The 14,799-nt window shown below is 41.4% G+C and overlaps 1 protein-coding gene, 1 long non-coding RNA gene and 1 pseudogene across 16 annotated transcripts in view; 2 read left to right on the top strand and 1 right to left on the bottom strand.

Annotated features, from left to right (window-relative positions):
* LOC311010085 (poly(rC)-binding protein 3-like) overlaps window positions 1-3,784 on the top strand; it is an 18,031-nt gene extending 14,247 nt beyond the window's left edge. For 9 of the 14 annotated variants that reach the window (XM_084004571.1, XM_084004577.1, XM_084004578.1 and 6 more), the window contains 2 exons: window positions 201-370; window positions 773-3,784. In XM_084004571.1, coding sequence (XP_083860697.1) covers window positions 201-370; window positions 773-827 — 225 coding nt within the window. In that variant the 3' untranslated portion in view covers window positions 828-3,784. Of the gene's footprint in view, window positions 1-200; window positions 371-772 lie in introns of those variants that run through there. The other 5 variants (XR_014596728.1, XR_014596729.1, XM_084004570.1 and 2 more) reach the window with 3 other exon arrangements.
* The window catches only part of LOC311010088, a 17,017-nt gene extending 3,033 nt beyond the window's left edge, over window positions 1-13,984 (bottom strand). Inside the window, exons 1-2 of the long non-coding RNA XR_014596730.1 lie at window positions 13,913-13,984; window positions 10,546-10,634 (exon numbers count right to left, since the gene is read on the bottom strand). This is a non-coding gene — a long non-coding RNA (uncharacterized lncRNA). The remainder of the gene's footprint in view (window positions 1-10,545; window positions 10,635-13,912) is intronic.
* On the top strand, window positions 7,618-11,014 carry LOC311010086 (leucine-rich repeat-containing protein 3 pseudogene; annotated as a pseudogene). The gene is made up of 2 exons (XR_014599401.1): window positions 7,618-7,675; window positions 8,426-11,014. The product of XR_014599401.1 is annotated as a leucine-rich repeat-containing protein 3 pseudogene (transcript).
* Window positions 13,985-14,799: the final 815 nt, after the last annotated feature.

The following is a 14,799-nucleotide window of genomic DNA, read 5'->3' on the forward strand; positions in this document are numbered from 1 at the left end:
ACAGCCAAAGGCAGTTGGCTTTGTAAAGCGAATGTCCTTAATGGAAAAGACTTGTTGGACCAAAGTAAGTTATGCTTGAAAGGCACAAAAGCTCTTGCTTACATGCATCATCGTGAGTTCAGTCAAATAAAGTGTCACATAAAAATGTGTATGTTTCACGGTTCTGGCCATCCTAAGTCCCATCCCCATTTTCTTCCCAGCTAATAGGCTGCATAATCGGACGTCAGGGAACCAAAATCAACGAGATCCGTCAGATGTCTGGGGCGCAGATCAAAATTGCTAATGCTATGGAAGGGTCATCGGAGCGCCAGATCACCATCACAGGGACCCCCGCCAACATCAGCCTGGCCCAGTACCTCATCAATGCAAGGTCAGAACGGCTGCTAGAGTCCGGCCCCGGTCTCATCCAAATACCCATGTTTAGTCACTTTAGCCTCTGTATCAGCGTCATTAGTAGATGTTCAGAGCAACTGCTCAGGTAGTGAGGTGATGTAGAATAAAGAGCAACAAAGTCCACACAGGGAGGATGTCCAGGTGAAAAAAATAAACAGGACTTTCACCCAGGACGCCGCTGTTCATGTCCTGCATGAAACCAAAAGTCGACACTGACCTATGTGATTCACATAAAGGTGGTAACCAATGTTACGTGACAAGCGTGGGGTCCTGGTCAAGCGACCGTATGTGATGAGGAGGGAATGAGAAAGGGTTCCAAAGGGAAAGGTCTGTTTGACACGTAGAAGCTATTACTTAACCTCCAATGATCCTCCGACAGGTTCAGAGACGTGGCGGCCATGTGGAACGACCCATCTTCCATGACCACATCCTGAGATCCCTGACTGGCTCCTCCGTTTGGCCCTTTCCAATGACTGACCACCGCAGACAACCCTGATGAAGCCCTTCGGACTTTGGCTCTGGCTCTCTGAAAACCCTGACCGCCATCCTGCCCTGGTTCAAAGTTGTTTATATGTCAGGGAGGGTGGGGCGCTCATTTTTATTTCAGAGAGCCAAATTAAATACAAAAAAAAAGAAATTCTCTGTTGATTAGGTTTTTAGAGAACTGTTGAAGCATGTTGAATGTTTATTAGGAACAACTTGTGTTAATCTTTCTTTCTATCTATTGCTTTCTCTTTCTCTCTGTCAGTGCTGCGTCATAGAGCATCATTTAAAAGTATAAACTTGTAAAAGATTGAGAATTTTTGTAGAACGTAGTTGTTTGCATATTACAGCTGCGCAGTGATGCTATCGGCAGAGTGTGTGGTGGGATGTAGCCAAATTATACAATTTTGATAATATATATTGAAAAGACAAAAAATTGGACTATTCCGTTTTTGTCCTAATTTGCATCTTTGTCTACTTACAAATCCAATCTCTACCCATGACTCTTTGCTGCATCACATGACCCTTTTAAGCCAATGGTATCACTCCTAGAGCCTCCCTACTCATGTTCATTTCCTATATTTACATTATCGCTTATATTGCATGTGTTCAATGTCGTATCGTCGTGCTTTTGTGTAAACCTGTTCAGTGTACGTGTTCCTTCAAATGTTCGTATTATATCTTTGTGCTCCTGTTCTTTTCCGCAAACTTTTTCAGCATTTTTGGCCATTCACGTCTAGTCCTACTCCCTGCCCAAATGAAAAACTTTCCGATAACGCCTCCTTCTATCAACACCCATTATTAGTATATAGATGCATGAATGGGAATTAGTGAAAATCAGTGGCTAAAACACTAACTGAAAATTTAAATGATTGTTTACTAACTTAATATTATTAATATACTGTATTTGTTTTGTACAAGGACTATTGTGATTTAGCACATTAGTCGACTACGCGGCGCTCATGCAATAGACTATTCAACACTTTACTCTGGACTGCCTCTGATGTGGGAGGAATTAGTTGGACTTAAAAGCCGAGTGTTGCGTCCAAACCTTTCGGCTTCCTTCCCTTGTCTCTTTGATAGGAAAAACCAGGGAAAGAAGCCGACTCGTCGCGGCAAAGACGCCTAAATGTTTGGACAAAGCCGAGCGGTATTTTTGGGCCAAGGAATGTTCAGGGGTTCGTTGGGGGGAACCCACGGGGGCCTGGGCGGACGTGACCACTCAGTCTCTTTTTCAAGATTGTTCATGTCTTTTTGTTGTCATACGGTTGATTTGACGCTTTAGGTTTGAATGTCTTTTTATTGTCATGACTATGTCAGCAACTTCATTGTTTTTATTTAAAAAAGGACAGGTTGGATGACAATTCCTGCTTCACTGGTAAAAAACCAGCATGTATTTATTTATGGTGTGGTGATGCACATATGACTTTTTGTTTGTGGATCATAAAACTTAAGCTAAGTTAGTTTTGTCGTACTGTTTTTAATTTGAGAGGGAGGTATGGATGATATTTGGTATGATTCAGTATTTCAACCATCCCTCATACTCGTGAGGATGCTCTAAATCCTGTTGGACAGTCTTCTCATTTCCGATCAGCTGAGCTCAATTAAGTTTTGACATAATACAAACAGCTGTTGAATGTTATTGTCGAATCCCGTTATCTACTGTCCAACAAAGCAACATTCAGCATTGTCTCAATTTCTTCATACATACCACAACTTCTGGTTTATTTCCAGCAGCCTATGCTGAGCCTGAAGGAAAGGTTTGGCATTTTGGTAAATATGCTCATCTGATTTCTAGTATAGAGTTAGATGAGAAGCTTGAGTTACCTTTGAACAGACCTTTATGCTAAGCTAAGATAGCTGGCTGCTAGCACTAGCATCATATGTAGCACATATAGATGAGTGTGGTATCAAACCACTCATCTGACTCCCTGCAAGAAGGTGAATAAACACATTTGGCAAAATGTCAAACATTTCCTGTAACTTTGGGTCTTAAGCGCTTTGACGACATACATGTGATTATGTAAATGGACAAATGCTGTATCGCTATACTGAACATGCATAGTCAATGATTATTCTGCAATAATTCTTACATTTTGATGTGAACTCAAGTAGTAGTGCTAGCATTGACATTATGAAATTATGTTTGTTTTTATTTTGATTTGTCATAGCTTGTACTTCAATGGGAATGTTTGTCAAATTAATAAATTGAAATTATGTTTTTGGGCAAACTTGCTTTGTAGAACAGTTAGCTAATACCTAAGAGGGCATTCTTTCCCAACAGTACTGTACCAGTAAAGAACATCCTCATGGGTATCATGGCTTTTATACAACTGTTTTCAGTGCATGTGTGCCATTGAAATGTTTGACTCAAATTAGTACACATGTAAGCATTAAAAACAATCAAGACAGCTAATGCTTATTAGCACACTTGACGGGTGCATTTGACAAAGATCTTGTTGTGTCATATGAATTTGGTCGCTATCGCAGTGTGATTTCAAGAACATCGATATTCCTGTGTTACTCAGTGTTTGGAAACTGTATTTACATTTGTGTATATGCCTGAGTATACTACGACTTTGAAACAAACTGCAACTAATGCAATAATAGGGTGCAATGTGCAATTTATTCATTTATTATTAGCATAGATACAGGAGAGCTGTGTAGCTTATTTAAAACTCTTTTTTTAAATTCACTTTCCATGTGGCAGCAAAAGCAAGAAAAAAAGAATGATTAGACATATTTTTTTTGTTTTTCAGCTTTTGTTGTGTGTATTGCAGTTTGGGGGGAAAAAGTGATAGAACTTCGTAACTACTTTCGATTTATTTATTTGCTATGTGCAGATCTATATTAGTTGTGAGTAATTACATAGGTTTTAATTTCAAAGTGTTGGTAAGTATAAAAACAAATAAAGTTTCATTTTTTCTTTCTGTGACTTGTTTTTCTCTGGTTCGTCTTTGCTGCTTCCTGCAGAAAACTACTGACTTAAGGTCACTTCTACACATTAAAGCCTTATGAACCCTGAGCTGGCAGGGGGATTTTAGTCATTGAATACAGCTAATTATTGTATGACAAAGTGATTATGCTGATTATATGATGAGGTTTAAATAGGTATCTCTTTTTTAAAGATGGGAACAAACATTACAATCACAATTAAGAGCTGCTTATTATCTTGAGCTTTGGTTGTCAAAGATGGATTTGGGGACCTTTTGAGCTCTTACAGGATTTTGTAGAACATTAACTCTAATTTCATTTTAATTTGTGGTAATTAAAGAAGGACTAGGGATGCTCTCTCTCCACTTGTATTTCATTAGCTACACTACAGACAGTTGGATGATTTAAATAATAAACCAATGAAACGGTATAAAATATGATCAAACAAAAGGTTGTTTGCCCTTAAAGAATCCTGAATTAATCTTGCTAATAATAGAATAAAAGGGCCTGTTAAACTTAATGGATGCTTGGTTGCTCTCCATACTATTGTATGCCGAAATAGTATGGAGGGCCTTTGTCACTCTAAAGTTAGACAGCAGGAGTTTAAAAGTTTCTCAAGAGTCATTTCAGCATCTTGATATACGCTGGCTCTCCTTTGAACCTGCAAATTGCTCTGCCAGAGTGGATGCTGAACACCCAGACCTCCCTCAGACAGAGTACGTGATACGCCGCCTCCTCTTAAATTATGCACCTTTGCTTGGATTTGGCAGAAGAACATCAGATGGATCCAAGAGGCAACTCTCACTTTCTTCAGCTCTGCTAATACGGCCGTGAACCTATAGCAGTTGTGAGCATTAAACGGATGAAAAAAGTTCATACACCGGATTTTAGATGTATTCATCTTGACCCTCCGGAGATATTTGGGAAGATAAGTTGTTCCATTTCTGGATTTGTCCTAAAATGAGAAGATCCTCAGGGGCAGAAAGCTTCATTTGGGTGTTTGGCAGAGCAGTGAACGGCTTCAGACAACACAATGGAAATATGTTTCTTACTTCTGAGATGGGGATGGCCACACTATTAGTCAGATAATGTACTCTGGGTGTTAAGAAGGGTAGATTAAGAATGTTTGTTGGGAGCCAAGAAAATGTCTGTGAAGCTGATAGGCAGGCCACTGGCAGAGATCCAGCACAGAGGTTTGCAAGAGCCGGACTGAGGAATGAAGTCCTGCCACACAAGTGCATCCCATAGACTGGATTTAAGAAGTGGATGTAGTCATGGTGATGCCACCCACTGGTCAGGGGACTATGGTTTAGAAGATTCTTACTTGCAGTATGCATGGCTGTGTAAAAGATTGTGGTTATTGAAATTAAACTATGGTGCAGTAAGATTTGGGTTAGGCAATTAAAACAGTTGGTGAGGGTTTGATGTGCATTCAAGCTTTGGAAGTGCTCCAGTGACCTGAGAGGTTTACAGTACTAAATGCTCACCAACGATCAGATAATCTGCTACATATAAGAAAGACTTTCCGTCCTTTGCTGGGGCCGATCAAACCAAACACTGGGGCACGAAAGACAAACATCACAATCTGTCACAAAACCAAGTTCAATTAAAAACAATCATTGTTTCTATTCTAAAAAGTGTAACTCAAAATATAATGGACATCAAGCGGCACTGTGCATCAGCTCCCCTCAGTTCATCTACCTCCAATAACCGTTCAGGGTTCGTCCGACTGGGTGCGTCCCAAAACCTAAAGGCATCCTCTTTGTTGGCTTTGCATCAACGTTGGAGTGGATCCATGCTTTCACTCAGCATTGCTGTAAGCTACTTACAGACAACCTTCTTTATACTGCAAAAGACTGATGTCAAGCAATGAAGGAGACAACGTCCAAGTCTAAAAGTCGCAGCAAACCTCTTGAAGTGTCAAGATATACAGGGCCTCTCCGATCCTCCACTCTCGGTGTGGATATGGGGGCTAAAACACTATGTGTCGTCTCTTGTGAGCGAAAGCAATTGCGAGCAGAATGAGCAATGCAGTGTCAGATAGTGTCTGCAGAGGGAAAGCATTACTTAATGCACTGAACGTGGCTTTGAAGAGGTCAATATATACTGTAGGGCAGCGCAGTGCTGCTTTCACTGAGTGACACCACAATGTCACCTATGACAAAGCCGCCAGGAATGCAAATGGGACAGAATGATGGAGAAACGACGGCCTTGCTCCGAGGAAATAAGCCTGTTGATGATAAATATGTCCCAGGAATTATGACAGCCTATAATGCTTACCCGACAAAGATTCCTGAAATTGGCTCGACTCCATATCATTCTGAAGAGGAGCGTGAATTTATTCAAGATGGGTCAGGAATTCTGCCAGGAGTCCAACAAGATGAGTAAGGGCGTTAGACAAATGGCTTGGCAAGTCTAAAGCATCGGAAACATGCGAGAACGAGAAGTAAATCTTTCACCCAGGACAGGAGACACATTTACGAGTGTGCTTTGTCATTTTGGATACCGTTACAAAAAAGCACGCGCTAAAATGCTGCAGGAGTTAATGTAATCAATGAGTCTGCTTTCCAGCAAAACTGACAGGGCTGAACTACAGTACAGCTGTTGTATAACATATTGTATAAGCAACAAGCCACCTTGGCTCAGGTGTGGTGTTTCTACACGACACTCTATAGTCCACTTTCACTAACAAAGTACAGGCAGGGCGATACCAATGTAAATGAAATGTGCAAAGCTAAGAAGAGACTTCAGAACATGGAGAAAAGCTTTAGGTGTAATTCAAAGGTGCAAGTGAGCATGAAATTTAAATTTGCTCCATCGCTGGGTGCATAAGAGCCGCCGATACCGTCTGTGATAGAACGCTGTACAATAGGGCGCCAAACAGGAATTCATTCGCAGCTCAGTCTAATGCTTTCCAGAAATCAGCCAATCATTTCGTCTAGTGAACAGAAATGATGTTGCGTTTCCATCATAAGTTAACTCACAACTTTATCCGGTTCTGCACAAATGTGGTTTTATAATCACAAAAAACAGCAAAAAGCAAACGGATGTCAGCATTTTGATGCTGAATCCAGAAACATTTTTGTAGTTTTACTCGTTGACAACAGACTACAATAATACAGTGATATCAGGAATGGATTGATAAACTAGCTTAGCTTAGCATAAAAACTGGAAACAGCTAACCTAATGCAGCTAACAGCATCTCTTTAACATTGTATCTTATTTATTTAATATGTACAAACTCTGCAGTGTAGAAACAATATTTTGCTCTGAAGTAATTACAGTCCTTTAACTATGAAGATTGAGATTAATACAAATTATTAATGAATTAATGATGAGGATGTATTATTATAGATGAAATCAGCAGTAAAGTCATTGAAATTAGCGATGAACACATCAATAATTATAATATAAGATTCTGAAATGGTCCATAATGAGTATAAATTTGTCTATTTTAAATATATTTTGATGCTTTAAGGCAACATTTTTGAATGCAGGATATTTTATGATTGATAAATTGGATGTGGAATGATAAAGTTTGAGTGTGTTTGGGGGTTAACCTCACAGGGATCCTGTTTAACGGAGAGAGAGGATCAAACGGTGCAGCTGCTGCGTCTCTGAGCAAACCCAACACACACCGACGGACTCGCAGCTGCTGCTGCTGCTGCTGCTGCTGCAAACACCGGCAGGATGCTCAACTGCCATCAAACAGTTGCATCCGGACTCTAACTGCCTCTATTCTCTGGGGTTGCTGCCGCAGACGTGCATCACAGGATGATTTGTGGGTCATTTATTTCCTTCCTGGACGTTCAATTAAAGAGGAGAGTCCGGTGAGTGCGGAGACGTGGACCGGACGGAGTGCCAGGTAGGTGTCACTCAAATATATCAACTCACTTTCAACTTTAACTGTCTCCTTTATCGCTGCGGTGGAACCTTTAATTATCACGGGGGGTTTATACAGTTGTTGTTTCTTCAATTCTTAAGTGTAAACTTATTTTCCTTATTATTATTATTATTATCTTGTGAATCCTATATTCTACATCGATTAATCAGTTATTAAGCCAGTTTATTCACAGACACAGAGTGATCTTTACATGTCCAAAATACAAAAGTTTTAACAAAGAAGACTAATTGTGGTTTCCCCTCCCTTATTTCTAAAATAAGTAGGTTTACAATATTTTTTATATATTCTTATCTTTCATTGTTCGTAGTGGCTTTGATTTGCATCCTGACCTTCACTGCTCTCACATGCATCCCTGCTAATCTTTTTATTTAATCACAAATCAACGTTCCATAGTTCATCTCGACTGCATATTGATGAGCTCGTGCCTTTTTTGATGGCATTTTCCCTAAAAAAGACTCATACCATAGAATCATGCTATTATTATGATAATGTGAACTTTACTAGCTTTCCTTCGGAGGAGGAAGAAATCTGAAAAGTGGAGATGGTGAAGTTCACTGATTGGGTGCTGTCAGATGATCCAAAGCACGTGAAGATAAAGGAGTTGTTCGTCATGGGCTCGAGACTCAATAGGAAGCAACATAAGAAACAAAGCGATTCCTGACATTTTCTATATCTCATCTTTTTAACCGTTTCTCTCTTTTTCTATCTCAGGTTTCCACCACTCAGCCAGGAAGGCGTCTCCTCTCCCAGCCTGAAGTTATGACTTCCTCTTTCTCCACAAACCTTTTTCAGTTGCATCAGGGCTCGATAACTAATTAGGTAAATGATGTGACGTCTGAACGAGTGTTGGAGTGAAGAGGATGAGACTTGAGCTGACTTCAATGCCAAGTCGAAGGCCGTGTTCAGACTGTAACAACGCCATGCCAACGCCCACGGTTTCCTGAAGGAGGCACACCCGACCGACGCACGTTGTTTTGACGCAGGGCTGATTTCAGTCCGCTAATGGGGGCTTCTCACAAGTGCAGGTCAGCCATACATCCTCCGTCCTGTCCTGTTCTGTTTGTGGGAACATTGGGGCTCCTGTCTGTGATCATGACTGCACATGCATGCCCCAACATCTGTCACTGCACGGACAGGAACGGCGTGGTGGTGCAGTGCACGTCACGCAACCTGGAGAACATCCCGCCCAACTTGCCCAAGGACACCGTCGTCCTCTTGCTTTCATCTAACCGGATCAGAAACATCCCAAAGGAGACCTTCACGGACCTCCACCGCCTCAGGGAACTGGACTTATCACACAACGCCATTGAGAGCGTGGAGGTCAGTGCCTTTCAAGGAATTTCAGAGAGCCTGCGGACGCTGGATCTTTCAAACAACCACCTAAGCAGCCTCCCAAAGGACACCTTTGCCAAGCTGCACGCCCGTGTCCGATTATCCCACAATCCCTGGCACTGCGAGTGCTCCCTACAGGAAGTGCTAAGGGAGCTGAGGCTCGACCCCGAGACGGTGAACGACGTCAGCTGCTACACGTCGGTGCAGGAGGAGTACGTGGGACAACCGGTGATCCAAGTCCTGGACTCGGGGATCAACTTTTGCAACTTCCACCAGAAGACGACAGACGTGGCCATGTTCGTGGCCATGTTCTGCTGGTTCTCCATGGTGACGGCTTACATCATCTACTACATCAAACACAACCAGGAGGACGCCCGCAGGCACATGGAGTACCTCAAGTCCCTGCCCAGCACTTCCCACATCAGCAAGGAGTACGACACGGCCAGCAGTGTGTTCTAGTGTGTGAGCATCTTTTTAACCAACAGGACTGGTACCAGTGAGTTCCTGCATTTACCAGTTTACTTTTACTCTCTACCTACTTATGATGTTTGACGTGCTTTGCAGTGTAACTGCTCTACAGTACGATACTGTAAATATGTTTCAAAGCATGATGATGTAAAATGTACTTTGAATATGTTATTATGTTTTATAGTGAGACACACTAAATGTAGCAGACTATTGTAATTATTACTGCAAATGTGAGAGCAGTAAATGAAACAGGTTTTTTCAACAAATTTGCACAAATTAAGTATTCACATTAATGTCACAAAGCTCATTTAAGGCAGTGGCTAACGGTCCCAGTGAAACCGAAGTTAGGGCGTCTTTAGCTTCTGTACTGAGAGTATAAAGTGCTGCAGGGATGATTCCTAATGACCAGAAACAAGTCAGCATCTTTGCTCTTCCATTTCCCTCGTCTTGAAGTCAACGGCTTCTTTGAACGGCTGTTTGGAAAGATGCCTGAAATAAGGTCTATAAGGTCCAACAGCTTAACAAGTTCAAGCAGCGACTAACGGTGTTAATGAGGACAACAAACATCTTTACATGCACACTTCCTACACTTCACACTTTTGCATATTATAATGCTGAATGTGAGGCGAACCCAAGAGCCAGGAAATAAATAAGACTTTGTGGAAGTAGCAGAGGAAAGTGAGTATATTTAGATGTATAATGTGTTAAATTCACAGCCAAGTGTAAGTTTCCCTCTGAATAGAAAGGGATGCTAATTAATAATCCATAAAGCACATTTTGGTGGCATTCATACACCTAACGTCACCTCATTCAGTGTTTTGCTTAAAAAAGTAATTACTACTAATCAAATAATAAATGATCCCGTCACAGACAACGGCGTTACAATGAGTCCGTCTCCGCCACCAAACAAATGCTGTTGAGATTTTGTAAGTACGTAACATTTATCAAGTTTCAGATAGCAGAAAGTAGTTTCCTACCTGCAGTTTTAGGATGAAACATTGTGGAACATTTAAAATAATCAGTTCACTCACCGACTCCGTCCATCCACTGCTGCTACGTCAGTTTGGTACGGCAGGATAAACAGCTGGTGGTGCCAATTCTCCAGCCCGGTGCTATTGACCTGCAGATGAAGAGGGTGCAGCAAGATTAAATTAAAAGAAGCCTGCCAAACCTCCAACGGTGGTAAACTGCATGGAAAGAATTACTTGTTGGCCAGACTCATTGCACTTTATAGTATTTTACCAATAAATCAGCCAAGTGCCAAAACCATTTGCGATGTTTTACATTTTTAATTTCTGGGACATTTTTTGTATTTCTTATGCACAAATGTGTTTAACACAGGTAGATGGTAACTCACTTATAGTTCAATAAGTCATGACAAAATCCATCATTCATAACATCCCGACACATAATCTTGAAACCACTACTGTTATCTACACTTTAAATGAAATAATACTTATCATTTATCAGACTCCTGCTCAGTGAAATGTTACATCTGTATGTGTTTGATGGTGAAGTGTTGCCTATATTAAATTCTTTTTTTTAATGCTCATTGTTGTCACAGCCAATGAATGTGCTCACATCACTTTTAAACCTCTCATACAAACAATCCTTTATCAGCTCATCTGCAATGAGATCCTGTCATACATGACAAATATTCACAGCTCCATATATGGAACCAATATATCTATATATATCATCATCTGCAAGAATCTGGATGGGGGAGAATATTAATATGCGTCCTGCATCCCAAAAATAGTAACATCCCACTGACAGTTCAATAAATCTGCAGTTAGGACGTCACTACAGTTTCCATTTAAAGGGGGTCACATTCAATATAGAGACTTTTATTTTCAGTGAAACAACAATTGTCTTTTGTTCGAATGGCACTCAGGTGTGAACAAGTCTTCAGCCTTTGAAAACTCCTCTGAAAAAAGGTAAAGGTTTCCTTTTGAAACGGATGTGCATGGATGAATTACTGAACGGGTTGATTGTGTTCACCCGTTATAAACGTATTCAGGTCATCGGATGTGTAAAATGTCAAGTAGGTGCAGGATCAGTTAGTCTCAACCTCAACAAAGCATGACTGCTCAATATATGGAGCCAAACAAGCTCAGCATTTTCTTCTGCAAATGTTAGCATTTCTGAAAGGCTGCCTTTATCCGCTAAAGTTCACAAGAGCCAGAGCTGCTGATGTCGGCTGCACAACTGGCACTGCAGCTCAATGAGCTCCAGCAGCAGCTGGACATCAGGTCGGGGAGAGGATAAAGCTCATGTTCTTTCCCATCACCTCACAACACAGGGAGACGTGACTGCTGGTCCACCAGTTGGTGAATTCTACAGCGATGGTGTTAGCGGACTTGTGTTTCCTCAAGCCAAGAAAAGCCATTCATAATCCGTAATGTCACCACGACGTAAAGTCTGTGGGCTGAATTCACACCTGCAGGTTTCAGTGGGCTAATAAGTCAATGGAGGAAGTCACCGCCTGATGGCTGGTAGAGAGAATGCACGTAGAAAGGCACTTCCGCCTTGGCTTCACTTTTCAGAACCAGAGGTTGGCGATCGAGTTAAACGACGATCATTTATTCATTCAGTTTGACAGTGCTTTAATTAATACATTTAAAAAAGACGTTGGACATTTCTGATTTATGTAATCATGTAAATTACATGCGGGTTAATTTATGGACCTAAAATTGCGACCTTTCTTCTCGCTTCCATCTTTCACTCCATATATTTTGTTTGATATCTAATGCTGACCTTGTAGTCTCTACAGCGAAAGCTGGACTTCTCTGAAGTGTCACAGTCACAACTTTAATTACAGTCCACATTACTTTGTTTTACAAGACCCAAGGCTGCGGCGGCATACATGCTAATGATATTAATTTAGCCTGGTACAGATGAGGTCAGTATGTCTCTTTAAATTTAAGCTCAGAGAAACGAGTGGCACTTCATTAGCATTATATAAGTACCAGGAGAAATAGCTTGCATCGAGTAAAGCTGGCTTCAGTCCCAGACCTCGTATGTTAAAGAAAAATGTAGAGATCAGACGTTATTTAACTCCAGCATAACCCCAATGCACCTTCCCTAAACCCATCGGAGCTTGATGGAGCCACGAACGTCAGCAGGAGCAGCTCCCTCAGCGGGAGAACCCTACACTGAAAACACTATGCTGCTTTTTAAGTTAAGTCCTAATCCATCGCATCATCCCCTATAGAAGAAAAAACCCTCTCCGTGCACGTTTTCTCCGTTCACAGCACTCGAGGGATTCCTGGAGCTTTACATTGGTACACCATCGAGGTGTATTCTTGGCTTGGACAGTCACTTCAAACTCGTGGGAACACAATCACTGTCAATTGACCACAAGGTATTTCCTCCACGCTATTCAATAATCAGAGGCCGATATTGCTGAACAAGCACTAATGATTGTCAAGGGTTATTCTTCTGGTTTGTTGTGAAGCCACAATAACACCTGTCCTATCTGTCTCAGTGTCTTCACAATGGCCTCCAGGAAAACAGAAAACGTGTGAAGAGTATAGTTTCTCTCAGGATTGGGGCTCTTTTCAAGGTACATAATAATAACTCACGAGAGAAATAGGGTCATTTTCTCACAGACTTCTATGCAATCAGATTTATTTTTGCAACCTGAAGCACAGTGGAGAGAATGCAAGTTTAAGGCACTTAAAAGGCATTCAAGCTGAGATGGTGACACCAAGGTCACAGGTTCGACCTTTATCCTGGCCAAAAACAGCCGAGGACAAAGTGACGTTGGAGGTTTTAAATCATTTTGAGGCAGCAATGCCTTGGAAACAGCACAGGAACAGTGATTTTCTTTGCTGATCTTTTGCACGAGTAACTATAAAAGTTAATCACAGCGGTCTTTATGACAGATCCTCATCCGAGGAGTTGTGGTGTGATTATACTCGCTGCCTAACTGAGCAAGGAACACATACTGTGCCAAGAGTCCCTGCAGTGAGATGTAAACTGCAAACAACCGAGCTCATGGAAAACACTGGCTTCACTTCTGCTGCCTCTCACGTTTGAGTGCCATCGATAACATCATTTAGACTTCATTTAGGAGAATACAGCGTATCAGTCCACTGATTAAAATTAATCTCAACGCTGGAACATCTGTTCTGCAGCGACTGGACAGATGCCACTGTAGTGAAGTCTAAAACATTCATTCTTATTAGGGACCATAAACATCAAGTCAAGAGTTAATTCAATTAAATAAGATAAAACTTCAGTGAAAGAAAATCCATGTTTTCATCTCTTTTCCTTTGAAACTATTCACACACACACACACACACACACACACACACACACACACACACACACACACACACACACACACACACACACACACACACACACACACACACACACACACACGCGCCTTACCTTTATCGGTCAGAGCTGATGCGTGACGCAGCACCTTCACGGATCACTGTTCAAACGCCTGCAGAAGACACTGAAAAAGAGAAGCAGATTTATACCGAGGTGTCCTTACATTCCTTCAGTATATTTCATTTAAGAAAAACTGATTTGTAATAATATTCAAAGCCGTCAGCTGCTAAAAGAAATCCAGAACCTTGTTTAAGTTCCTACATCAAACTGCTCATTTGAAGCCTGGAAAGTGCTGGATAATGCTGAGAGAAGGCAGACATCTCAAGCAACCTTCACCAAATAGTCAAGACTCATAAGAAAAATATGTAACTTGGATCGGGTGAACTGCAATTAAAGAAAACGTGTCTGCCTTAATTAAATCTGGTGCTTTAAACCATCTGAGAGCAGCTGATATTAAAGGAGGTTTTGGCACCAACATGCTATCTTGGACTCCAAACTTAAATAGAAATGGCTTCTACACTGTGACAATCCCATGCAGTTTAAATGTGTGATTGTTACCTATTCAGGCTGCGTTCCCTCAGAACCTTTCAGCCGTTTTTCTTCAACTAATAAGTTGAAAGAGACACAAACAAAGAAAAGCAGCAACACATTGCAACAACAAGGTGGAGACTCCTCTTGATTGGGTCTTTGAATTCAGGATGCAGAGTGGATGGAAGACGCAGGGTTTGGGTGAAGGGAGGAGAGAATGCTTGGCCATCGCTCTGCTGCACAGGGGTCGGTGGGTCACATGCTGAGAGAAGGTCCTTCAAGGTGCATTCTCATATTTGAAGTGAAGGGTGCATCCTCTGGGATGCAGCTTTTAAATGTTTCTTGTGTTTACAGTTTTGGTTTCATTACATATATAAGACCCAGCTGCAGAGAAGCTTGAACCAGTCAGAGCC

The sequence above is a fragment of the Eutrigla gurnardus genome (assembly GCF_963514095.1).
Source record: "Eutrigla gurnardus genome assembly, chromosome: 24".
NCBI classification, from domain to species: domain Eukaryota; kingdom Metazoa; phylum Chordata; class Actinopteri; order Perciformes; family Triglidae; genus Eutrigla; species Eutrigla gurnardus.